Raw genomic sequence first — 27,138 nt, forward strand, 5'->3', positions numbered from 1 at the left:
GGTAGATTTTGATAAAAGGTTGCCTGCAGTCTCTTGACCTCATGGAGTTATAGACACTTGGATTGTGCATTAGATTATCTGAACTATGAACAATCAAATTTTACAACAAAAGGTGATATACAACAATTGATGTTAACACCAATACAAATCTGACATTCTGCTAGATTACAATTCCTTAACCGATTCCTTTATCTCCAGACATGGCAATCCCGTATGAACAATGATGTGATCTTATCAGAATACCTAAAAGAATATAAATATAATGTACCATGTGCTCTCCCCTATGAGACATATGGCATGGCAGGCACTTGATCCTTCATCTAAACAATTCTTACACTGCCTGGTCAGTTTGTGGGATCCCATGCTTTTGGAACCATTCAGGCATATGAAACCTTTCGTACAAGGCTGGCCTCACATCTCTCTGGAGAGAGAGGCGCTTCAGAAGTGGAAATATAACCTCCATGAGCTGAAATTCAAAGTTGTAAAGAAACAAAATCAATAAAGCTGTAGAAACTGGAAAGCCAGAACCACTAAATGATTGATCGCCACTATCAGTTACTTGATCATCAGAGTGTTGTCCAGCTGAAAATGGAACACAGGGTATTCCATTCAAAGGTTGTAGTATGAAGCTGAAGGGATTGTTGTCGACAATGACGATTCTGGAGAATTCTTTTGAAATGCAAGAAAGATCTTTCACATGCTCTCTATATTCCCTGAAATGGTGCATTCCCACTGATATCAGAAAATGAACTGGCTCAATAGCATAATGGTAGGTTGTCAGCAAACAATCTACACACAGCATGAACATAAACCCCAAGTATGTGAGCAAATCATGATCAGACATGCATGGACAGATTATGCAAACATAGCTAAAGAAAGCAACGTTTATTCATTACTACTACATATTAAGACACTAGTACTAGTAGTATAAAGACTGCCTTACACGTAGATAGATCATGAATTGTAACACAAATTTAGATGTTACCCCCTCCGATCCATAACAAGTGTCTTAGATTTTGTACTAACTTAGCACAAGGTTGTACTAAATCCGAGACATTTATTATGGATCGGAGGGAGTACTAGTTATATGCCACCATTGTCCTGTCCTCTACACCAACCAAGCGACCGACAATTAGTAGAACGCAACCTACCTAAACAATTGAAGCATATATATCTCCAAGACTGCCCAAGAGAAGTGGACAGTGCAAGCAGAAAGAAAATACATGTGGGGTAAAAAATAGATCAACATCTTTTTTTTAAGCTAAGAACGTCATGTCGATGAAAGTTTAAAGTATTCTAAAATCTTACAGGTGCCAAATAGACTAATAGCAGTGCACAGAACATATATTTGTCTCAATATTGGATGCACAATTATTGTGATGTGACAAACAACCTCCAATTATCATCTTGACTAAAGGAGATGAAACAATACTATAATCGATTGACAAGCAAAAATGATAAGGAGTATTCCATACTGTCAAGTGGGGGCCAGACCTATGGTTATTGGCCCATCACAGTAGGACTAGCCTATAGAAGGTGCTCGCCTAGTTGAGGGACAAGGAACCAGTTATCTTTTAAGTTCGGAAGTTTATATTCTTAGCTTTATAATGTGGATACATAATGTATCTGTTTTCATTATCAAGCAAGGAAGAAATTATTCCAGTTACCTCTCCCACAATACTAAGCCCTGCCTTTGTAGTGGCAGCCCCTTCACGACTGCCAACACACGGCAGAGGTCTAGGGCAAAATCCTCAAACATCGCATACTACATCTTCACTCTAACCCTTCCACTATTCCAGCATTGCAGGCTACCGTCTTAGCTGTAATCCTTCCACTTATCACCCACCAGGTGATACGTACAATGCATGACATGTTTTACTACAAAGGATGTGTGGCACCCTTTTCATAATCTTGTGACTCAAAATGATTGGATAATGAACAATCCTAGCATTGTGTACCTCATTAAAAATTATAAATAAGACTAGCACTTGCTTTCACACCAAAAAAACTGATGGTTTGCACATAGGATTCAACTTATTACTTGGCACACTCCACCGAAAGCAAAGCAATGGCCAATATACATGAAATGCAGCAACATTACCATGTTACAAAGTCATTAGTATCCCATAGAGTAGATTCTGTGTTACTTACGTAGTAACAGTTGATGGACGATAGAGACGGAGTTTGAATCGATTGTGGGCATCTATTGTATCAACTAAAGGTCTTGCGTAACCTGAGAAGAAATTTGGACAGGTAAGGTGAGGACGGGAGGTGGCTCACGTAATAAATGAAGAAAAATGATAACAGCCAGCATACCTTCCAACCCTGCTGTAAAGAGAATAAGATCTGCAAACTCACTAGTTTTCTGCAAGAACTCATGCAGGCCAGGACGTTCAAAAACAGTAACGTGATTCACCTTTTGTTTTCCTTCAACATCCTTTACAGTTCACACCAGAAAAAGTTTGTTTATCAGCAGTGTTTACAAATTACAATGATTACGGATGAAGTAGCAAGAACAGAAGCTGGGTACCTTATCAGTGGATATGCACTCCATGTCAAAGCAATGTAGTCCTGCTTCAACAGCTTGGGTGCGTACAATAGGAGGAAGACCAGATGACTCGTATGCAGAAACTAATGTCTCATCCAAGTCAAGCACTACCTGAATAGATATGTTTTAAGGAATGATGAATAAATTTCTTAGGAAATTGTTAAAGATGACTTCACTTCAAATGTGGGTCAGTAACTAATAGGTAGTAATGTTAGCTTTACTGCAAATATTATTTCAGTTGTCTCTATTTATGTGAAGCTATAAGTTCATTAGTAAGAGACCCAAGTTCAACCATCATCAGAAAAATGCATCATCTCATAATTCAGCTCCAATTACGATGCTAATATCAATGCTACGCTCAAATATCTAAAATCAAACATTGGCACATGCGGTTTTAAAAAATCAGCTTTCACAGTTTCACTGCAAACAAACAACATATTGCCTGGCTCAATGATCCTGCAAATTCTGAAGAAATTTCTATTTTAGAGATGAGATTAATGCAGTTGTTGACTACCAACACCACTAAGCCCTTTGTTTTGGAATTGCAGCACAACGAAACTGTTCCTGCTGGTACCTTTTTACCATCCAACGCCGCAAAAGACCTACTCTATAGGCTATAGCACACATACTAATTCAGCTGCAAAGAACAAATCAAGCAAGCTAACTGAACGAAGCAGGCAAAACGCCCAATTAACTCCATTCAATCATTCCGCCTAATCCCAAATTACTCCCAAAGACCGACACAGACTACAATTAAATAGATACACTACTCCTCCATCCACTTTCTATTGGATTGGAACTCCCTCCCAAAATCTCCATTTCCCCCTGTCCGATACACAAATAGCTCAGACAAATCCAATGAATACCAAAATCTTTCGTACCGTGAGTCTCTCGAGGGGCGCGGGCGGAGGCGCCGGGACAGGAGCCGCGTCGGCTGGGATCTCGGAGTGGAGCGGCATGAAGGCCACCTCCGGCGACGGGTCGGAGGCCGCCGTCGCGGAGAGGAGGGGGTAGCGGAAGCCGACGAAGGAGAGGAGCTGGGCGCAGGAGGGCGTGCCCCGGAGGATCTGGAGCAGGACCTGGAGGAGGAAGCCGATCCAACCCACCACCGTCCGCCATACCTGGGTCGCCGCCTTCCCCCGCTGTTGCTGCTGCGCCGCCGCCGCCGCGGTCGGCGAGTACACCTCCGCCGCTGCCATGGACGCCAGCGAGAGGCTGTCGCGCCACGCGTAGCTGGGCGTGCGGGGGGGAAGGCCGGAGGCGACCGGAGGAGGGGAGGAGGGGGAGGAGGTGGTCGGTCTTTCCACAATGCGCGTACGTGCCGGGGTGGGCTTAGCGGGAGAGGGGATGGGTGATTGGAGGGTAGATTTGGTGGGCCTAGCTGTCAGGGAGGATAGGGCTAAACTGGCGAGCTGAAGTACTCATTATCGTACGTGCACACGGAATTTTCTCTCTTGGTTAATTGTGCGCATTTCTGGCTGCTGGCTTGATGCTTATCACCTTATGTTGTCCGTTCTTTGTTTTGACCAAACTACACCATCTAGCTATCTATGGTCACATGTAAATTATGTCAACGAAGCTTTAGTTTTAGTTTTCCACAATGTATTTGTCCGTCTCCCAGTTTTTTTTTTTTTGCGGGCACCGTCTCCCAGTTTTCTAACCATCTGGATAACTGGATTAGCGGTCTGCTGGCCTATTTGCTGAAAATTCAGAAGTTTGTGGTAGCAAATTAAAAGAACAAACGACCGTCAATTTTTTTATAGTGCCGTGCTATGAAGATGTTCCAGTAGACGGCATAAGAAATTTAGAGGAAATGCAGTTGAAACCAAGTTTGATTTATTCAATTCTCAGCCGAGTTTTTTTAGAAAGCAAACGAGTAATTTTTTGTTAACAGAAATATTCCTTGCTCCCGAATATGTCATGCTTTATTGTCGTGCACCAAAAGCATACTCCTGGCAATACTTTTCTCTTAGTGATTATACCTAAGTAGGTCCTTTTCGAAAAAGATTATACCTAAGTAAGCAGGCTCTTTGATCCCCTTTGTGTTCTCAACAACAATGAAAACGAAGTGGGCCATATTAGTTTGGTAGAAAGGACACCTAAGTACCTAACCGAAATCAGTCTGAGAGAACAAAAGGAGTGCCCATCCATACGTGTTAAAAAATGCTAAAAAAAGTGTAGCAATTATCGATTTGATCATATCTTCCTGTGAAAGAAACGAATTTTAAAAGATGTGCAAAACCTGTAGTACGCAGGGCTAAAAACAAAGTTACCGCACCCCATAAGACACTGGAGCGTTGTTCTCTTCAGACGATTCATGCTACTTGTTGGATAAAAAAAACATTTCGGTTGGAAGAAACATAGCAAGGTGTGAAATCTTGGCTGTAGTATTTTGGAGACGTACGTTGTTAAAGTGAAAGGTCAAATCTGGAGAAATTTTGTAACAGCGGAAGTCCAATATATTCAGTTTATAAATTGCTCTAAAATTTGGACTTAAAAATAGCAGCACTCTTGAGTCCTGATCAGACGTCTCCTGCTTGTCTACTGTCTACGTTCATCCATCGCCTTTTAGCTGGCTGCGGCTACTCTGGAAGGCTGGAATTTAGAACATGTCAACAAATTCTATCGTGATGCGGCTCATGCTGTGCACTGGTGCCCGCCCGGTGTTGTTACCTTGTTTGTCAACATGTGATCCACACAAAATCATGTACACCCACCCAAATTACTCCTCTCGATTCATAATACGTGTCTCAGATTTATACTACTTTAGCATATACTTATTATGAATCGGAGGGAACACATGTTCTCTAAAAAAAATATACATGCCATTTATGCATTGGAACAGAAAATCTACCGTCGAATTCATCACGAAGGATACTAAGTACTGTAATTGTTACCGTCTGGCGTATCAACTTGTTTGCTTATGTGTTAGTTACTCGTACCGACTCCATTCTAAAAGCATGAAAAGATGCTCTAGTTTGTTTTAGTATCTCTTGCCTGGTTGCGTTTACACATTGGTTTTGTCCCTTGCTCTGGTTAAGATCCAGAAAAAGACAACGGAGGGGAGACAAATTGATGTCATCAGTTTGGCAGCATAGCACCAAACACACCTGCCTCCTTAAAAGAGAGAGGCGGTGGTTTTTGCCAAATTTTCGACGCACCCACGATTCTTTAGTACGGAGTAACATACATCTGACGGTAATAGATGTTTGTTTCGGGCTTTACTGCCTTTTGAATTCTTGTCTCCTCAGCAATAAAATTCTCGCTCACAAAAAAGAAGAAGATTCCTTGGAGTTTATTTTTCTTTCTTTCCACAGCGAGCAAAGTCACAGGCATGTGCCCCACAACGTTTCAGGAGAGTTCTATTGGGATTTTTTTTCCCGGGTAACATCCTTTTTTCCAGCCTTTTTCTTAACATCCACATCTTTTTTCCAGTCGGTATCGCTGAGTGAGCTACACTGACGTCCCTGTCCAGTTCGGAGATCATGATGGCAATGGGACGGGTCTGGATGAGCGGATCAAATCCACATCCATCTCCAAGTTCATTATCCATTCATTAGAGTATTCGTAGATCCAAAACAATATCCATATCATCCACCGGTTATCCGGGCATCCGTGATCATTCATTATCAAAATAAAATGGCTTAAAAATAGCCATAAGACCATATCCATATAAAGACCGATATAAAGACTCTAAAATATGCGGTTTATGCCGTGGATCTAGAACGGTTACAATAGCCATAAGATCATAAACATTTGTCCAATACTTCTCAAACTTCACTCTCATTGACTTCGACGTTGCTCTTATAAGAGGATTGTCACTAGCATGCCATTTAAGTATCGCCAAACCAGTTAAGGTTAGTGTTGAGGGGGAAGGAGAACTATATACATGAGTCATGTAGCTAAATAATGAACCCGCATGTCAGTAATTTATTTCTTTTACTAAATACCGGATATCCGTAAATATTCATGAATCAAATGTGCTATCTTATGCCCGCTACATGAGTTGGCGGGTATCCATTCATAGATATCCATGAAACGAGATCGCGTTTCATAACCGCAATTCATGTATTAGATACGGCAATTCATGTACTAGATATCCATGGATATTAACTTTTTAAAAATCCATCTTGACTCAGAGATGCCGTGGAAGTGTGGAACCGTGCGCCGGTGCACCCGCACCACCAAGCAATTAGCCGTGTGCCAAGCAGGCCAGCACACGCTACGGGCGGCTTCGGCCGTTTGTTTGGGTACACAAGCGTTTCGAGACGGTACCGAGGTTACCGTACAGTGTACCGAAGCTAGCGGGATGCTGGGCCTGGGCCGCGCGTGCAGCCTCGGCCATTCCTGCCGCCGCCCCACGGCCACTCCTCCTTCCCCTCGACCTCATCCTCGCAGCAGCAGCAAGAGCGGCAGAGCCGTCCTCGCCGAGACCGCACCGTCCGCCCAGGCGCAGATCATGGAACCGGCCAAGCGGGAGGAGCCCAGGGCGGTGGCGCTGCGGGCGGTGGAGGCCACGCCCGAGTCCTTCGCGCCGTTCGGGCAGGTCATCGCCGCCTCCCCCGACGGCGACCACTTCGGGCCCCACGATGCCCAGCTCGACCTCAGCCGCGGGATCCCTAGGTCAGTATATTCTAATTCTGCAAATCCTCTTCCGGTTCCCCGCAAACTGTAGTGCAGCACTAATCAATCCTCTGCGACCCTCTGACCAAAGATTCTGATTATGCCCCCCCTCTCTGCTCTGGCAGGTTCTACATCATGAGGTTGGAGAGCAGGCCGCTGAAGTTCTCGAACATCACCCACCACGCCAGCGTGACTCAGTGCCTGGGCTCCATCGGCGGCCAAGACTGGTACCTCGGCGTGGCCAAGCCTTCGATTGTGGACGGGGCGCCCGGGCAGAGCGCTGGCAGGGATCCCGTGCAGTCCCGCGCTGGGCATTACTATCTGCCTCCCGATCCGGCCGAGGTCTGCGTCTTCAGGGTCTCTGGTCCGAAATTTCTCAAGCTGCACGCGGGGACCTGGCATGCTGGGCCGCTGTTCAAGGCCGACGCCGTGGATTTCTATAACCTGGAGCTGAGCAACACCAATGTGAGTGCTATGTTGTCATTGAACTACTCTGTATTACTAGTTGGTTACTGCGTTTAGTGCTTCTGGAAAATAATCGTTGCATTTGGCTTCCCAGAAACTATAGTTTTGTCTAGCTGTGCAGTGTCATTAAGTTACAAAATTGGAGTTATTCAGTTCACGCGTCTTCCTAGAATATTATAGAGCCTGACGTATCCACCGATCTTTAGCAAAGGTAGCATGGAGGAGCATGATTGCACCTTGTACTTGATTGTGAAATGTGCGAAAAACCACAACAGGGAGATAAAATTTCTTTTAGAATAGCCTTAATTTCATCATTTCATCTCTTGAGGATGTGAAATTTGCAAAAATACCGTACTTCCTCCATCCAACAAAAGATGTCTTAACTTTGACTAAATTTGAATGCATCTATACACTAAGTCATGTCTAGATACATCTAAATTTTCACAAACTTGAGACATCTTTTTTTGAACGGAGGGAGTATGTTATTTTTCCACTCCATTGCTACCACAGGACTTGCCCAGATGAGTTGCAACCGTTGTACTCTTGAATTTAATCAAGCCGAGGCACTCGCTTCACTTGGCTGCCCTACAGTTCCCATCTCACGAAACTTGTGCATTTGCAGGTTGTCGATCACACGACACACAATTTCGCGAAACAAGACGGTGTGACCTTCGTGATCGAGGACTGAAACCGCCACATGTGGCGACCTAGCTAGGCACAAAACTGAGTGCGCCAGTGCCATGTTCCCTGTTCTTGCTCGTCTTCCTCCTGACTTTTGCAGTGAACAACCGATATGCAAATGCAATAATATCGTACTAGTACAGTACAGTACTACACAATGAACTGCTGCTTCACAGTTTGGTGCTTCTTCAAAGAGTTCAGAGTCGTTGAATCGTGCAGAACAGGGACAGGCAATCAGCCGGCCGGTGAAAGCAACTGGGAGCTGCGCCATGCCGCCCAAGCCCAAGTACGCAACGACTTCTATGACCCCAGCGGGCAATTAGCCGGCCGGGCCGTGCTCGCGTGGCAGCCGCTCAGCATCGCATCGTACGTACGCCTCCATGACGCTGGAAGCTAGGTGCAGCCTCCCTCGACACCTCCACGTCTGTGGTCTGTCCGGCCGTCGTCCCAGCGTTGGTGCTTCGGTCAGAGCAGGCAAACACAACACCCATGCCGATTACCCGCTGTTGGCAATTAATTAAGGAGAAAGAGAGGCAGAAGCGCACGGCACGAGGTGGCGACAGGCAAGGGGGGAGCGCCGGACGCCGAATCCTTCGTGTCCGTTGGCTGGACGACTCGACCAAACAAACAACCGCCCGCCTTTTAAAACCGTCCCCCACTCGATCGCCCCCACTCTCCCCCCGCACTCCGATCGCCCCAGAAAGTGGAAGCCCACGACGACGAAGACGAAGAGCTCGGGCGTTCATGGTGAGGTCTCACCACAGCCACTCCTCCAGCATCCATGATGTCACCTACAGCTGCGGGTACTGCGGCTACGCGCTGAACCTGTGCTCCTCGGCGCGGAACACGGCGGGCATCGGCTCCACCAAGTACGGCAAGCAGATCAAGAAGGGCGTCGTCGCCTTCCTGGCCGTCGACGAGACCCGCTTCACGCGGGCCGACGAGGTCACCTGCGCGCCCCACTTCCGCTCCGCCCGCTCCTGGGGACTCTTCAGGAGGAGGTCGCGCCTGCTCTGCCGCAAGTGCGGCGGCCGCATCGGCGCCGTCTACGAAGAGGAGAAGGAGGAGGACGACTCCGCTGTACTGTCTGAGTACGGCGGCTCGGATGATGATGACCTGCCCACGAGCTCAGGTAGCAGCGGAGGCGCGTCCAGGCGGAGGAACTTCGTGATCAGGATCAGCGCCCTGCAGCCCTCGTCCGATGATTCTGCTGCTGTTCCCTTCTCTCTATGACGAATTGACGATGGTGCGAGTTGCCTGTGGGGAATGGGGATTGGTGGAAGTGTATACCGGGACAAGGTTGCTGAATTTTGTTTTTATGCTGATGTCTATAGATGACCCGTTTGATGCATGTAAGTTGATCCCACAGCGTTTGAATCATGTAATGAAACCCACCGTGGTTGCAATTTTGAGTCACCTTGTATATATCAATGGCTTAATTCTAGCTTTCTGTGTGTGTTTTTTCATTTCAGATTAGTTATTGTCATGAGTTTCTCTGTGGACACCTAAATTGTGGAGGCTGTTTTGCTTTTCCATGAACAAATATCAATGCATCAATTTTTCAGCAGCAATTACATAAGCTGACTGGAAAAAGGAAGCCCATAAGGTGAACTATCATTATGCTTATCTGTATCAGTTCTTCTATGCAGACAACTCGCTGGGAATCGGGATAGCATGAAAGGTGTACAGTCAGAGCTCCAGGCAAGTCCATAGTATATTTTGCTACTCCTAGTATTTGCTTATCCAAAACACAATTTTCTTATCCAAAAGTTTGGATATGCAAAATGGATTTCCGTAAATAAGTTGTATACCTGGAAATTGTACTGCTCAAATAATCACTTTCATTATCATATACAATTAGCTCTTTAGCTGCAGCAGTACAAATGTCAGATTTCCCTATTAGCTAAGAAACCTACATACATTCAATAGAGATGATTGAATAACATGTTGTAATAATCAAATCAAACAAAAGAAGAAGAATGTGAAAAAACAGTGTATATGATCTTCGTAGTTTCCCTATCATTTTGCTTCAAGTGGCTATTGAGTTGGCATTGGTGTGTCCTTCAAGAAGTGTCTGAATAGTATTAATGCTTGTCGAGGCCGGTGCAGGGGTACCTCATGCCCTGCACCTGTTACCGTGACTAGAGTTAGTCCTTTGTAAACTTGACTCCATCCTCCAACCTGTAAAACCAAGAGGATTATTTGATATCAGATTGGAATGGCTCTTTCTGGTCTAGATTTTTTCTCAATTTAGTGAATAACCCTTTCTGTAAACAAAACAATATTTTACTAATACGGACCTTCCCATGGTCATACCAAGGATACCAATTCATCAGCGTTGGTAGCTTGAGAGCTTTTATCGAGTATCTTGTTGCTGTTACAGGAACTACTGCATCTGTATCCCCACTGTGAAAAAATAAATATATCTTCACTTATTATCCATGAGGTCATACGATAGATTATATTTCTCCAACTAGAAATCACTTCAGGACCTATAGAGTTTGGTAATAAGGAATTTTCATTCTGTCAAGGGGCAATACTCAAAATGTTTGGAAAAGAGCCCATTTGACATCAATATAAAATGGCACTCCCTCCGATTCATATTAATTGTCGAAATTCCATATTTGGGCAAATTTGAGACAATTAATATGGATCGGAGGGAGTACTAAGTTACTGCAGTTAGTCATACAGAACACATAAAGATAATTCCATAAATCAATAACAAGATGGAGTCCTATTAAACTGACAAGAATATATACTAGACATGCACAACAAAACTCAGTAAATTGCTGTCATGAAAAGTATAGGAGATTCTCAATTATGCAAGTACTGGTCCTTTTGGTGCTTACCTGAAAACCCATATCCTGATACCAGCTGCAATTAACTCTTGGTAGATAGGAAGCATAGATTTTGGTGAATCCGCCCAGTATGATCCGACAATATCGCTGCAGCAAGTAGGGTAAATGAGTTTAGATATGCTTACAAAAGGAACATAACTTGAGGTAAAATAGTTAAAACCTGCAAGTTTTCCAAGGGTATTGGATTCCAGTGGTGTTAGCGTGTAACGCCATCTGGACTTCTGGCAGATTGTAGTAAACATTTGCATATCTTTCGGTGCAAGGATCATAAGCTCTGGACAACCAAGGCTGTAAGGAACAACATGGGTTTATATAACAATGCAACCAAGGATAACTAGTTATGTACATACAGCCATTCAATCAAGTCGAAAAGTACAATTCTAGCCTACATAGATAAATAGGAATTGGAAACGGAACAGAAGTTCTAAGGCAAACTGCATAAATATTACCCTTGTTTGTTAAACATACTTGTCTATCTGATCTAAAATGCATGAGAAAATTATATCGATCAGTGTTACATGCCACAGTTACTTTAATGCACTCTGTACAAGAACAGAAAAACAGAACCCTCCAAAACATGCAGAACTACCTTACTGAAAGTAGTGATCACTAAACATAAATTCCTTAACAGAGAATTTTATTACTGATTTTTTCTGACAAGTTGATTCCTATTTATTAGACCAACAACAATGTCGCCTATGGTGCCACAGCTGTGAACTGCCAATGAACTGAACTACTCGCTCCTTGCTCAAATCTCAATGTGTTCTAGAGTCAAGACAGTGGTGGACCAACTGGGATGATAGTAAATCAATTCGGTTCTATCTACCCTGTTTAACGGTTTCCTTAGGATATCATGATAAAATAACAAAGCAGTGTCATGCTTGTCAATATGATATTTAACCAGCATTTTGTGTTGGACTGCTGCCTGTTCATAGCATCCATACTCCAGTGTATCTCGCAGGGAAATACTTTATTTAGCTAATGAAATAGTAATATAATACGAGTACCATTAAATTTTGATGTAAGAACTGGAATTAGCAAAGCTGCAAGAGGATCAGTTATGAATAGTTAGATGCAAACTACTTACATAGCGTCCTCCAAGGCCAAGTTTGAGAGAGGCTGAGTTGTTGCAGGGCTTTGTATACAGACTGTAAGGATCAATATTGCCTTCTTCGGAACTAGCCAGGTTCAGGTTCTTGACACATTCAGGAGAAGGGTGCTCGGAGGAATCAAATATGCATGTCGCCTTCAGGTTGCGGTAAGTGCTATCAGAGATCAAACCATGACTCCACCAGTACTCAAATGTACCAAGATAGTCGTTGTAATCATCAGTAACCGCATTCCCCACCTTTAATTTTCATGAAAAGTAACTCTTCAGAAACTAGCATACATATTGCAACTTGTACAAGCAAAACATGCATTTCAAATATTTACCACGAATCCTTTGAGGTTCATTATGGGATTCTGAATGCCCTTGCTCTTTTCATATATGAGCTTGGCTAGCTGGGGTACATAATGGCCTGCAAATGTCAAAGGCCACACAGGCCATATAGTTTGAGTCTTTCATTAAACAAAAAAGAAGAACATGAAATTCAAAACTTAGGTCCCGTTCGGAACATTCAGGATTTTTCACTGATTCATGCAGGAATTCAACTTGTACCTGTGAATATTCTTGGGAAAATTACTGAAGTTCAAACAGGCTCTTACAGTATTACAAGGTATACCTGCATAGCTCTCTCCTGCAATGTAGAACTCCCTGTACTTGTACTGTGGGAATCTCTCCAACCAATTGACCAGAAAAGCGTAGGCATCCAGTGCTACAAGACAAATTCAAAAGGACAATCACGTCAAAAAGAGAAAAACAAAGGACAAGAAGTTGGTACTAGAGGAATTCTGAAGAATCAGTGTCACTGATCAGCTCGCACAAAAATGACCGCGAATCAAGCAGCATTCACCTGTCTTGGCATCTCCGGCGGTGTACAGATCCGACGACGTGTTCGAGTACGAGAACCCCACGCCCGCCGGCGACTCCAAGAAGAGCAAATTGGCCGCTGCAATCACAAAAAGCAAAGCACGCCGTACATGAATTCTCCTCTTCCGATGCTAGATTGGAGCACCATCTCCTCAAGAAGGCAAAGATTGCGCACCCTTGTTCCAAGAATTGGGGTTGAGGTAGAGCGTCTTGCCGTCCGGCCTGATACGGAACGGGCCGACCTCCTCCGACGCGCCGTAGCCGACGGACGAGCACCCGGGCCCGCCGTTCAGCCACAGCACGAGCGGCGCGATGGGCCCCGCCGCCGGCGCCGCCTCTACGAGCCAGTAGAAGAGCGCGCGGCCCCTCGCCGGGTTGACCGTGACGTAGCCGGAGTACTGCGAGAACCCCACATTGGGCGGCTGCCCCGGGAGCTCCCGGATCCGGTCGCTCTCCTGGTCAGCCATCCCCACTGACACTAGCAGCAGCAGCGGCAGCAAAGCCGCGACCTCGCGAGCCATTGGGGACGGACAGAGCAAAGCTCCAATTGCTGGACTAGTGGCAGTAGTAGTCTCCTGCGCACTGGGCAGCACACACAACGGGAGTAGAAGCAGAAGCAGTGGACCTGCCCGAGCTGCCTGCAAAGCAAGCACGGGACCTTGCTTGCTCTTGCTCAGTACGCAACACTTGCTGCTGCTGACTGGAGGGGAGGTAGTATAAGAAATTCAGGGCCACCAAGAATGCCAGGTCGCTCGCATGGATTTCAGCAGCGCCGGGGGGGATTGATTTTTGATCCTTACGCCAGCGACAGCTCAGGGCCTCTTCTGGGTCCCCTGATCCCCTCCGACCTCAACGCGCTAAAGAAAATGGCCCATATTCCCTCTCATTCTTCCCTCTGACCCCCCCAGTGCGCCAAGGTACAGGCGAAATGCGCCGAGATTTTCCCCTCGGAGGCCGCGATGATTGGTCGAGTGATTGGTTAGGAGGAAGAGCAGTACAGCTCAGGCAGGGGGGCAGCCAGCAGCAGAGGGAAGGGGCCGGGGATCAGATGGCCCGGAGATTCGTGGGTGCATTCGGTGTGTGCTGCCGATCCGCGGGCATATTGCCTGCGCAGCGACGCGGCAAGTGGTGTGCGGGGGTGTCGGCAATTAGTATAGTGGCGGCGGGCGAGCGTGTGAAACGAAACGAAATGGAGGTGGAAGAAGAAGCTGAAACGAGCACATGGGGGTTTGGTTTGGACTCTGGAGGGAAACGCGGGCGGTAGCGCGCGGCAGCTGGGCAGCAAAAACAACAGGAATATTAGGGGAAAACGCATCTAAATCTATCTATCCACAGCTGCCGCGGCAGCCAGCCAGCAGGGTCCGCTTCCTTCCGGGCCCGTCGTGCACGCTTGAGAGAAAAGGGGCACGCGGGCTCGCTGGCTTGCGGCAGGAGAAGGTCAGATCGCGAGGCGTGAGTTGTTCTTGTTTAAGTGCCGGTTCCTGAGGTGCTCAACATAAGCGACCTGCAGCTCGTGTTGACCGCCCGAAGGGGCAGAGGGCGGGAAGCCGGGGAACCGTTGCGGCATGAATGAAAAAAAAGGGAGAGTAAAAGAATCTGTTGCCGGCTGATAGGAAAGGCTTTGGAGGCTGTGATGATGGCGAGAGTGGTACTTGCAGCGGTCTCCGCGAAAAGAAGGGATAAACATAACATGCTGCCTGCCGCATGATTGCAGCACGCAGAAAGCAAAGATTGCTTGGGGGGAAGCACCGCGGTCTGCATTTTATTTTGGACATTTCGTCTTTCTGAACCCCCTGTCTCTGAGTATCACGTTAAGCTACAGCGCCCGACGAACTCGTGCGAGGCCTGCGAAATGATGCGCCCCTGCCCCTACATGCGTGCATGCAAAGCTTGGCTCATACACTAGTACCGACGTGTCGACGAACCCCACAGTACTGGAGTATTATTGTACCCCAAACATGTGCACCATAGGTGGCCTGATACACTGAACCATTTCGACGCGCTGATTGGCCATCTGGGAATGACATCAAACGTTCTGCAGGGCAACTCGGTCGAAACTGGGAAGACCACAGGCACACTTGGGAATCTAGTGGCAAGATTTGTTTGCAGAGCCTTAATGTTGTTGCTAGTACATATAAGTGTTACCTCCATTCAAAAAATATGAGATGTACTAATATTTGCAATATCAGAAGACAAAAAAAGTAGTTTGATTTGGGACTTTATATACTCCCTCCGTCCAACAAAAGATGTCTCCAGTTTGTCAACATGACTTAGTGTATAGATGCATTCAAATTTGATCAAAATTGAGACATCCTTTATTAGACGGAGTGAGTACTTAGGAACAGAGGGACGTGTCACGTCTTCGAGTAGAACTTGGTGTGGTCCTATTCTTTTTTCTTTTTCCTTTTTTTTTGAAAAAGAGATGTTTCCCTCTCCGATATCCATTAATAGAAACCATCAGTGTTTAGCTACATTCTGTCTACGCTATCACACCACCTGGCATTTTCCATCGAAACACTAAGTTTATCCAACCAACTTCTAGCCAAATCAGATAGAAGATTAAAAGCAGAACTGCGAAGAGCAGCAATAACCCCCTATAGCAGCAAGACAACAGAGTATTAATCTTCAAGACAGCTTCCTTCAGATAGTTGGTCACCTGTTCTTCATCATCACTGTCCCAGGCGCCGTTGCAGAGGATGACACCCCAGCACCGCATCAAAGATTTCTTTAGCAACTCGTTCAACCAGCCAAGTCCCCCACTGCAGCAGGTTTTGATTTTCCTCCCTTTTCTGCAAAATTGACCACAAGTTCAGCATATAGCAAAATCGCTTCACCACACCAAATGGAGAAACTAATCGATATTTTCTGAAACATGCATCATTTCGAGTCAGCCAGATCACCAGAGCAAGCTAGCAACCCCAACCATCACCAGATTTTTCATTTTGCCATTAAATTGATCCAGCCACACCCCCCACAGCTCCCCCACTGTGCAAGGTAGACCAGGTAAGTTAAAAGCACAAGTCAGAACACCCCACAAGAAACGAGCCAGCGGGCAAGTCAAGAAAAGATGATCAATAGTTTCTTCTAGCCCACAAAATTGGATGCGGGTATTCCCTTTCCATCCCTTGTGTTGTAACACATCTTTAGTTAAAATGCCCACATGCATCATCAAGCATAAGAAGATCCAAACCTTTAGTTTCCATAGGAATTTCTGAGGAAAATCCACATTTCGCCACATGAGCTTCCTAACCTACAGAGAATTCTTCATTATGAGTAAGGCTCCACCACAATTTATCTTCGATAGCAGTTAGCCTAACTTGTTCAAAGGATTTCAGAATTTTCTGCTAATCCCGAACAAATCCCCCCATAGAGTGCGCCGAAAGAAAAATGTGTTCCCTTTATTCAGAATCACAGACTTAGCAGCAGATGCCTTGGCTATTTCAACATCCCCTGCTGCTAAGTCAAAGAACAATGGAGACATCGGGTCCCCCCGTCTCAAACCAGAGAAAGTAGGGAAATAAGCACCAAAGCAGTCATTCACTCGAATGCAGACTCCCCCCCCCCCCCCCCCCCTCACGATGCTCATATCCAGTTACACCACTTGTCAGTGAATTTTTTAAGTTGGAGCATTTGATTTTGTCATACGCCTTTTCAAAATCAACTTTAAACAACATAGCTGACCGTTTCCTAGTATGGATGAAATTTCGTATCTCGTGCAACACCATCACACCCTCCATAATTGGTTTCCCTTTAAGAAAAAGAGTTTGGGTTTCAGCAATGACTGACCCAACACTCACTTTGATCCTATTCATTAAGACTTTAGTGATGATTTTAAAGCTAACATTCAGAAGGCAGATAGGCGTGAACTTCTGAATCTGCTTAGCATCCTTGCATTTTGGAACAAGTGTGATAATCCCATAATTAAGTCTTTCTACCTGTAATTTTCCACTGTAGAAGCCAATTACTCCCTCCATCCGCTTTTACCGGGCGCGTTATTTGAACAGATAAGTAAATCTATATGAGGCGTCGATGGATACAAATATTAGTACTACCCCTATTCCGCGTCCATCTATACGAACGGCCCAATGCAGAGCACACACGATGCGTGGGGCGAGGGAAGCGCGTGCGCGGCCGGCGAATAATCAGCGTACTAATCTCAATTGATTGGGCAACCAAACCGCAGGTGGGACCTTGCACTCGGGCAGTTTCTTCAAAATATCAACTCTCGAGACTGCCTTGGTATGGGCGCAAAAACTAAAGCGCCCGGTAAAAACGGACGGAGGAAGTAAGAGACAAAAAAGAGATCATCCTTGACAATGTCCCAGTAGTGTTGGTAAAACTCCACAGGGAACCCATCTGGCCCTGGTGATCTATTTATTTTCCATTTGAAAAACAGCTTTCTTAAGCTCCTCCATCGAAAATGGAGTAACCAGCAAGTCAGCCTATTCTTTGCTGAGATTGGCCAATTCACCAACATCTAACTTAATGTCAGTGCAATTTGTATGGCCAAAAAGCTTTTTATAGAAGTCAGTGATGTAAGAAATCAACTGCTTCTCTCCAGAGATTACACCCTCATCTTGTTCTAAGGAGAGAACAATATTTTTTTCTCCTCCTACAGTTTGCTTTAGCATGAATTTTTTTTGTGCTATTATCCCCTTCCAAAACCTCATTCTCTTTAGATCTTTGTTGCCATTTAAGTTATTCCTGTCTCAGCAGTCTATTATGCTGAAGTTCTAGATTTTCTTCTCCTCCCTTTGTTAAAAAGATAGACTAGTAGATTCACTGAGTATAACCAGAGCTGAGATCTAGGCAGGAAGCTCAATTTTCAGCTTTTTATACCAGGCATCAATGCTTTTGTTCCGCCTTTCAGTTTCTTCCTCACATTTCTTAATATCCATTTCCATCTATCTAAAGTAGATATATGCCTGGGAGCAGCATTCCAGATTTCCTGGATAATCTCTCCCACCACCCCCTCTCCCTCCTCTCAAACCAACTTGATTCAAAATGAGAGATAGGATCTTTATTAAAGTCTAACACCAGAATAAAGAAGCAAAAGGTACATGATCTGACAAGATTATATCTAAAGAAGAGACAACCGTCAAAGGATAAATGTCCTCCCAATCAGTACTCAATAGAATTTCGTCTAATTTTTCAAAAGTTGGATCCACATGATCATTTGTCCAAGTGAACTGCCTACCATTGAGTGCAAGTTCTCTCATCCCAGCATGTTCAATAGTAGCATTCCGAAAGAAAAAAAGCTCCACCTATTATAACCCCTAGCTTTATTTTTTTCCATTTCCTTACTAATTGCTCCCACTAATAAGCATTGTCCTGACAAACTTGAGACAGCTCAGTCAGGAATGCCTCCTTGTGCTCAATTTGTGCAGCCCCATATACTACTATGAGGTTCCATCTAGAATCAAGGACTTTGTCATACAATAGGAGTTTAACAAAGTGAAAACCATTATGGCGTTCTACCACCTCCAGAGTATTCTCTCTAATCCCCACCAGAATCCCTCCTGATGTTCTACCACCTCCAGAGTATTCTCTCTAATCCCCACAAGAATCCCCCCTGATCTCCTCTACATGGAGACCACTTCCAAACAAACTGGCCACCACCCCCTAAATTAACAAGTCCGGCAGGAGTAAACTCATTTTTCTTTATTTCTTGGAGCCCTAAGAAATCCAAATGATGATCTCCAATGAACTTCCTAATGAACCTCTGTTTCTCCTCCTTCCCCTCCCCCTAATGTTCCAGAAGATTCACTTCATTTTCTTGTTTTCTGTATTCAAGAAGAGCTTTCACACTGATAATATCAGGTGATTGCTTTTTTTATCCTTTTTTTTCTTACTTTGTACAACCTGAAAACCCTCCATAGCCAGGGAGTCAGATTGGGCTTCCTCTGCATCTAAGTTAGCTAATAATCCATCTAAGAATTTTGTCACCAGCGTCATTAGCACATTTGTTTTCAAGATTATCCAAATCAGATATCCTGTCTTTCTGTTCATATAAATTAATTCTGGCTTGCTCTAGCCCAGATCTATTCCAATAGTAGAAGCAATTTGGAATAAAACATCATTATCATGAGAAGTAAAGGAGAGAGGATCAGTGACCTTTCCCCAAATTATTCCTAGCCAAAGCTCTATCCGCCAAATCTTCTATTTTTTGAATTCCTTGTCCTTCAGTCTATCACACCTTCTTGGATTAGGATACCTTTATTGCCATTCACATTCACATCTTCTTGACTCTCCTCCACCTGACTGCTTCTGTAGTCAACCTGGTCCTCATCCACATTATCAGGATCTTGACTATTGGGTACTCCAAAGAGGTCCTCCGAATCTTAAAATCTTAAAGTAGGCACATGTTTGCTCCAAGCCTAGTTTTGAAAACCGGACTGGACCGCTGGTCGAACCGGACTCCGCACTGGTCTGTTAAGCGCTCAGGACCGCTCGGGCAGGCGAACCGGGAAAACCGAGACGAATCGACCGGTTTGTGTCTAAACCGGCAAACCAGGCGATTTCAGCCGAACCGACCGGCTCACTTGCTGTTCGAACACGCAACTTCCCACTCCAACGGGGATGAACCTCCCAGCCAGTTAGGCTACCCTTTGTTGTATACTAATGTCTGAAAAGACTCTTTTTATCAGGAAAAACGGTTGGGCCGGTTCCTAGGCCTTCATTTCAACTAGGTTGTGCTGCCAGTTGGGCTGGGCCAGTTCCGGCCCTAGCACTTCTTGTAAATGTGAAAATATGGTAAAAAGACAAAAAAATGAGACATGAAATTTGCATTACACTACATTTTTTTCTTTTATTGCAGCATTTATGACAAAATTATATTATTTATTGTCTTAACCAGCGATTCGACCGAAAAAACCTGAACCAAGAGCCTCGCCGGTTCGATCACCGGTCCGGTTTTCAAAACTAGGGCTCCAAGTGATGTTTGTAACGGAGACGTGTCACGCGCTGTAGACCTTAACGGCGACAGGAACAAAATAACCTGCCAGTGTGATTTGGTGAAACCGTGGCAGCACTACAGATCCTGGCTTGAAACCATCAGGTATGCAAAAAATTTATACAAAAATGTTGGCACTTGTCATCACAAAAAAAAATTATTGGCACTTGCATTCGTGTAAAAAACACTTGTGATTTTGACATATATAATATGTTTACAAAGAAAGTATTTGTCAGAAGATTGCCTTTACGAAACAAATTGCAACCTACACAGAGAGTATCTGGAACTGCGCGAAGGATATGACCTGACCTTTTCCAGGCCAGAATAGGTTTTGTTCCAGGCCAGTGATGAATAGGTTTGGCGAGAATGTTTCCAGAAACAATAGAAACCAAGCATAATGGGGTAAAAAATAAGGAATCTGCAGTCCCGAAAATTAAGAGCCAAAAGCCCCCGTAAAAAAGTTACAAGAGGGCTGATAAGAAATATCTCATAATTGCCATTGATAGAAAATGACTTGACAAGGCACACTGCAGCAAACAACCAATGGATCAGAAGTATCACATTTTTGTACTGTGTGCAGTAGGATGAACATTATTTTAATTATAGATTTTACAATATAAAGTAAATACAAAATGAAGTGTGTATACCTATTGGCCAAAATCAAAAGTTACTATATACTGCAAATATCCGCAGTTACTTCACTAAACCAACAAACTTTTAAGTGGAACATCAGACCACTTGATAATTAGCGGTGACCAGTCGAACCCACTGTGAATACTTTGCACTGCCTTCCCTCAATGGACGAATGGCAGTAACCTGAAACAAAATTTTGCAGGAAATCAGGAGATTGCAATTTGAAGTGGAGAAACATCAAATGTAGACAATTGGATTAATTCACCGAAAGGAGCACAACACGATCGTGTGGTACTAGAAAACCCATAAATAAAATGCTGTACAACATCAGTTTGTGACTGGAAAACTACTAGTATGAACTTTAAATGCTTAATTCTGTAGGTCCAAATGTAATGTTAATTCTTTTTTCAAAGCGCTGCCGTGCCTAAAGGAATGATGAGGAAAATCAGATTTAAAACAGTGTGGTTATGTACAATGGTGTAAATAAAGAAGTGAGAAATATTGATGTACACTAATGGCAAAGCAGAGCCACTTAAAATGCCATGCATGTATCACTGACAAGTATAATATATAACAAACCTTCAAGTCACTGAATGTATTTGAAGCAGAAAATCTAACAGATATGGGGAAAAATGTCGATGGATCAGCTGCAGGAACAGAAAACTCCATGGAACCACTGCGAATGAAAAGAAAGCCTAGTGTTACCAACACCACAGTAACAAAACACATGATATAAAAGCAATACTGAATTGCGAAAAATATATGCTTCATGTACCTTCGGTTGGATTTATCAACAAGGACAACGGACCATTCCAACATGGAGTTTCTTGAGTCATACCTGGATGCAGAATAAATAAATGAAGACGTGAGATTAACGGATAAATGAAGGTAACAACTAAATAGATGGGTGACAGGAGAAGCTTACATGAAAGAAAACCATTATAAAGAGGGATAAATTATAAATAATGAGAGGATGGGTAAATCAGGGGAAACTACCATCCAAGGTTGAACTGAAACACTAGTTTTACAAGCTCCTTACTTTATTGTGCTACATAAAATATTGACATTAAGCCTTGTTAAATAGAGACTAATATACATTTTTGTTAGATAGATTACATCTTCCTTGGTCTGTGCACATGCTGGGCAGCTGAGGAAACTTAATATACATTTTTGTTATTTCCTTGTAGATGCACTATGTAAAACTTACAACTATTAGCATTACGCGGTCTGGAAGGTCAATCACAGAACAAGGCTAGCAGAGTATTTACGACAAGACGACAGAGTTAGAAAATTACTTCCATTCTCCATCTATATGTTTAACACTTGGAGCCTCCCTAAGTGCGGGCAGAGGGATAGAGATGACAACATTGTGCAAATCAAACATATCTGAAGCTTCATATTCAATATTCACATCGGTTGCATTCCCAGACACTGAAGGCCAGCAATTGACTGCAAATGGCAAAACGAGGTTACAAAAGACACAATTAGCAAGCTCCTAAAAACAAATAGTTAGGTATACCTGTCAATGGCAGAGATGACTCATCCAACCCCTGGATTCTCCATTTCACCAGAGCTGTTTCATTTTGACCACTTGGGAAAGCCCTGTTCGGATCACTTGCCCCCACAATTTTCTGACCATTGAACAGGTCTCTGTTAATATTAGGGTGTGTCTTGAAGCTAAGTCCAGGTAAATCTTGGTTCTCAATCTGCATCAAATGTAAGAAAAATTATCACCTTCGAAGTAAAATTAATTTAACTTGTAAAGTGATGTTACCCAAAAAGAAGTTTCACGCAAGCAATAGATGCTTCTACAATGGCAGGGATTACTAAACAAACTCTAGTTCAATCTTCCTATCTCCAAAATTCATGCTGTAAGATGGGACTGTGGTGAGTTCTGTATCAACGTTCTGTATCATCTAATGACAAACAAATAAGAGAGAGCTTCAGGGCTTCAGTTATGATTATATAACAGCAAGATTTAATAACCGCTTGAATATATTGCTTCAAATCAACACTTCTGCTTTATGGAAAGCAGTGTTGAACAGTGTTTCACAATGGAGACTCATTAGCGTGCCCTATGAGTGATCTAACAGTCATTCATAGTTGGAGGTTTCAACGAATGAACATGTTGAGCAATCAATTGAACTGTATAAACACGTGACCCGCTAATACAAATACATGTGAGCAGAAGTTTTATCCTACCAAGTGTAGTTTTATGAAGTTATGGAATGTAAAAGATCCAGGAATCAAATATAGAAAATGACCTGCAACTGGATAAAACCATCAGCGTCACTAAGAACTTGGAGAGAAAGGGTTCCTTGAATCTCAAAATTGCTAACTCCGCCATCCCTTTTAAGAGTGGCACTCAGCTTCTCTTCAATGGTCACTGTGATCGCATCACTTGGTGGAATAGATGATGACCTTGACTGAATTGTGCTTAGGTGAGTATCCTCCAGAATAACTTCTCCTTCCGCTTTCAAAGACTCTAGGAACTGATTTGTCTTCTGCACTTTACTTAATTTCATTCCACCTGGCACTTTAGTAGGAACAGGAGAAGGAGCAGATGGGCGTCCTGTAGGAATGGCACTAGCAGTCAAGACAAAATAACAGACACATAGCCAAATCCCCATACACTAGTATGAGCCAGAGGCCCAGAGTGCAGATATTTCTTCTTGCAACTTTCTTTTTAAGTGTTTTCCTAATAATTGTTGTGAAGCAGAGCACATCATAACTCTCACAACTGTTGCGTCACTAAAGGGCTACACAAAATATTATTTGCCCTAGATCAATAGTGAGAACTAAGATGCACATTTACTCCCGGATTCGTTGGATACTTCTTAGTTCATGACAGATCACAGATTTGGTAAATCTAATTTTCCTTGCAACTACTCCCTCTGTCCGGGTTTATAAGGCCCGCATAAAATTTTGTGCCAAATTTGACCAAAAGCATTAGTAATACGAGGCTATTGTGGCACAAAAATGGTATTGTTGAATTTATATTGAAAAGCACTTTGTAATGGCATAATATTTATATACATATATTAAATATTATTTGTATAATTGTTGGTCAAAGTTTGTGATAAAGTTCGGTGTGGGCCTTCTGGACAGAGGTAGTACTTTGTACAAAGAATCGTATATGTCTTATATAGCAAGTAAGGTTGTAAGTAACTCAAGCAGAACTCTTTGCTTCAGTGAATAAAATCGTAGAAACATGGCACTAACAGATTTGTTGAAAGACAGTGAGTAAATTCCATGGAACTACACATACTCTGACTAAAATATCACTAGGATACACAAGAAAAGTAATAATTGAAACTACACATTCCGTGACATGCATATAGCGAAACTAAACAGTGCCCCATGTGGGCTTGGTCTACTTGGATAGAACAATTTCAAAGGACATTGGATGATAAGATGTATGGTGTAAAATATATAATGAGTAACCGTAATACGATACAATGACCAAGACTGAATCCAAAATGCCATTAATTATTTATTGACAAATAAATGATACAATTTAGAAATACTGTTATCAAATACAAACACTGCAAATTGGACCAATAAATATTAACATCAGCGCTGAAATTAAATAATAGTTTAATAGTATAATGAGATGTTTCATTTCCGCACAACAGGCATTTGTTTGAGCACAAACCTTTCGCCTTGTGAATGAATGAGTCCATATCACCAAATATAGGATCACCCCCAGACCCTGGACCACCACCTCTAATGTTCATGTCATTAAAGCTGCTTGGAATTCTTGAGGGACCAAATGCTCCCTTGTCAATCTTGCTTCTGTCAATCTGCAAAAGGTCCAACAAAAAGATTAGTGTCAATATATGCCGGGTCTACTAACAGGGTACAATATCCCTTGTAAATGTTGTAATGTCAAATCCAGGGACATGTTTCTTGTTTGAGGAACATTTACCTTGTTTTTCTCAATCTCGGTAACTTTCTTCCTCATGACATCCTTAGTTTCATTTATTTTGCTTTGCATGACCAGCTTGTGCAGCTTCTCTTCATGGCTCTCCATTTCGCAGTATTGTTTAACCTGTGCTACAGTTACATTTTCCTTGTTTCCAAGAGAAATGGCTTCGTCAAAAGCAAACGTGAGCTCAAAGAATGCCTTGGACACACCCTCTTCATCCAAAGAAGGGGAATACTCAGGTACCTTTATTATGTTCAAGGAAACAATTGCCTTGAATTATTTATATAAAAAGCAAATTGTACCACATCTGAAGCAAGGACGAATGGTAACAATCTACCGATGTAAGAGCACCAACTTGATCTATGTTCCAAAAGAACATTGATATATAATTGTTAATATTAGGATTGTGTTTGTATGTAGGTAGCTACATCTTCTCTTTTTGCAAATTGTAACAACCTAGCTTTTGACAAGGATACAAGTTTCGAAAGCAGCCTCAATGTCTCCAGATCTTCAAGAATGTTACTTTGTTTATTTGTGATGACTAGCAGATAAAGAGCTTCAATTGGTTGATAAACATAGCGAACATTTTCAGTCTCAACATAAGTATGTTGCTTTCCAGTCCCAACCAACTTTGGAAATGCTGCAAGCAGATCCTCGATCCTTATCCAAGACATATCAACATATTGCCTTGAAGAAAGTGCTGCAGTTCAAGTAAACAAATAACACCGCTTTATGATTGTTAAAAAATAGAAGAAACTGCAATATCCTTGTTCTCGACATCACATGAGATGTAGTACAAGACTATAATAGATGCAAATACAAACTAGATTTTTGTTTTTGCATGGAAGTTATAAGGCAAGAATATCTCATAAGGAATTTTGTAACTGGGAATTTCAAAAAAGCTCACCCTTTCCAGATTTCGACATTATAGATGCTGCAAGAACCACCTGTGTGCATACAAAAGAAACAGTCATTTTTTTAGTACTACAGCAAAAAATAATAACTGCTTAGAATGACTAATAATAACACATATGCCTTCACTATGAGGCACGACCTGGATGTTCAGAAGTTAATCAGTTTATAACATGGAGAACAATGCCATACCATTTTGAAAGTTTTTGTTGGTCCCACGAATCACTGAAGTCAGGTCAGCAAGTTATAGAACTGCAAGAGAAAAGTTAATTATTTCCCACACAAACAAGCCATGCATGGTAATTGAAAGAAGTTAGTGAGAACTGCAAATGCACAACCAATCAAACATGATAAACAGCGAATGGTAAGACACGAGAGAATGTTTTATGAGTGCATCAAATAGGATTTCAAAAAATACACTGTAACTTATGTTTAAGCGTATAACAGATTAAAAACGGTATATTATAAATATACTAATGAGATCCACATACATCTGACGCCAATATTTACACATTCTGGAAGTACATTGTCCAAATAACTGATAGACATCGATTAAAACAACACTATATTTAACTGAATTCATTCTGATGAAAATACAGATTGTTCCACACCACAAAATAATATGATCCGATACCCTTAATCAAACAACTTAACATCCCGATGAAATCTAAGAATCTCGAGCCAAATTATCCAAACAGGTCAAGCAATAATGTTCCCGATCAGGCCTTCACACAATATTGATATGGCAGCAGATACTTTGCAACCCAAATTGCATGGTATGCCTCACAACGCGCCAACCCGCACAACCCTCGTACTGCACGCACGAACCAACTATGGGTACCCAGACGACGCATCCACAGAGAGCACAACCACGGGCGGAGGACCCAGTAGGGCAAGGTAGGGCGGGCGCCCTACCTTGATTTTTGCCTCAGTTACGAATTGGGGAAGATTATGAAACGGGGATCTAAAGGGCGGAACCCGTTCGTGGGGTGATGGGAGGAGAAACGGTCGGGAGCGAGAGAATCGAAGGGGAGATCAACCTGCGGTAGAGGCGCTCGAGCGAGGAGGAAGACGAGCTAGGGGGCTCGGGCGCTCGGCAGCGGGATGAGTGACGGCGCTCGCCGGCTCGCGCGAGGAGGAAGATCCACGGAGCGAGGGGGCTGGGGCTCGGCAAAGAGACGGGGAGAGGGGGTATAGCTTTTTTTTTTTGAGAGAGAGAGGAGGTATAGCTATAGGTGGCCATCAGGCTGGCCGGCCCGGCCCGGCACCGGTCGGTCTAAGGTTAAATGGGTCAGGCCCAGACGCGGTTCGGTGAATCCCGACTCCTCCAGACCCAGGTACGGCACAGTATAACTGAATCAACTGTCCAAGGAGTAAATAAGAATAACACGATTACTCATAATGTTTAACAATACATGGATGAAAAAATGACAAACTCGTGTTAGATGCCGTAACTCTTGCATAAGTTAAGACAAATTATTAAATCGTTGTTAGATGTACATTTGTTTGGTCTTTTAGAATTTGTATTTGCGTCTTTGTATAAAATAAATCTGCAAAATTTCAACT

General features: G+C 43.3%; 5 protein-coding genes across 5 annotated transcripts; 2 read left to right on the forward strand and 3 right to left on the reverse strand.

The window, feature by feature from the left end:
* Window positions 1–62: 62 nt before the first annotated feature.
* LOC100828475 (CTD small phosphatase-like protein) lies at window positions 63–3,866 on the reverse strand. Its single transcript, XM_003564493.4, has 6 exons — window positions 3,430–3,866; window positions 2,531–2,659; window positions 2,317–2,437; window positions 2,152–2,233; window positions 560–713; window positions 63–466 (listed from the first exon to the last, which is right to left on the reverse strand). Exons 1-6 carry the CDS (start codon window positions 3,745–3,747, stop codon window positions 332–334), a joined length of 939 nt encoding a protein of 312 aa, XP_003564541.1. The 5' UTR covers window positions 3,748–3,866; the 3' UTR covers window positions 63–331.
* A 2,935-nt stretch (window positions 3,867–6,801) lies between these two features.
* LOC100828776 lies at window positions 6,802–8,492 on the forward strand. Its single transcript, XM_003564494.4, has 3 exons — window positions 6,802–7,171; window positions 7,297–7,636; window positions 8,259–8,492. The coding sequence occupies exons 1-3, from the start codon at window positions 6,858–6,860 to the stop codon at window positions 8,322–8,324; spliced, it is 720 nt and encodes a 239-aa protein (XP_003564542.2). The 5' UTR covers window positions 6,802–6,857; the 3' UTR covers window positions 8,325–8,492.
* A 208-nt stretch (window positions 8,493–8,700) lies between these two features.
* Window positions 8,701–9,788, forward strand: LOC100829378 (uncharacterized protein At4g08330, chloroplastic). Its single transcript, XM_003564496.4, has one exon. The coding sequence runs from the start codon at window positions 8,807–8,809 to the stop codon at window positions 9,548–9,550; it is 744 nt and encodes a 247-aa protein (XP_003564544.2). The 5' UTR covers window positions 8,701–8,806; the 3' UTR covers window positions 9,551–9,788.
* Window positions 9,789–10,106: 318 nt separating this feature from the next.
* On the reverse strand, window positions 10,107–14,422 carry LOC100829079 (serine carboxypeptidase-like 27). Its single transcript, XM_003564495.4, has 9 exons — window positions 13,323–14,422; window positions 13,131–13,226; window positions 12,900–12,992; window positions 12,610–12,695; window positions 12,263–12,523; window positions 11,336–11,463; window positions 11,167–11,262; window positions 10,618–10,723; window positions 10,107–10,498 (listed from the first exon to the last, which is right to left on the reverse strand). The coding sequence occupies exons 1-9, from the start codon at window positions 13,666–13,668 to the stop codon at window positions 10,355–10,357; spliced, it is 1,356 nt and encodes a 451-aa protein (XP_003564543.1). The 5' UTR covers window positions 13,669–14,422; the 3' UTR covers window positions 10,107–10,354.
* Window positions 14,423–20,627: 6,205 nt separating this feature from the next.
* Window positions 20,628–26,765, reverse strand: LOC100829686 (coatomer subunit delta-3). Its single transcript, XM_003564497.3, has 12 exons — window positions 26,613–26,765; window positions 25,765–25,824; window positions 25,568–25,607; window positions 25,137–25,360; window positions 24,661–24,903; window positions 24,388–24,535; window positions 22,997–23,304; window positions 22,252–22,438; window positions 22,028–22,181; window positions 21,508–21,570; window positions 21,312–21,408; window positions 20,628–20,915 (listed from the first exon to the last, which is right to left on the reverse strand). Exons 2-12 carry the CDS (start codon window positions 25,765–25,767, stop codon window positions 20,829–20,831), a joined length of 1,554 nt encoding a protein of 517 aa, XP_003564545.1. The 5' UTR covers window positions 25,768–25,824; window positions 26,613–26,765; the 3' UTR covers window positions 20,628–20,828.
* Window positions 26,766–27,138: the final 373 nt, after the last annotated feature.

Source organism: Brachypodium distachyon, chromosome 2 (assembly GCF_000005505.3).
Source record: "Brachypodium distachyon strain Bd21 chromosome 2, Brachypodium_distachyon_v3.0, whole genome shotgun sequence".
Classification (NCBI taxonomy): Eukaryota; Viridiplantae; Streptophyta; class Magnoliopsida; order Poales; family Poaceae; genus Brachypodium; species Brachypodium distachyon.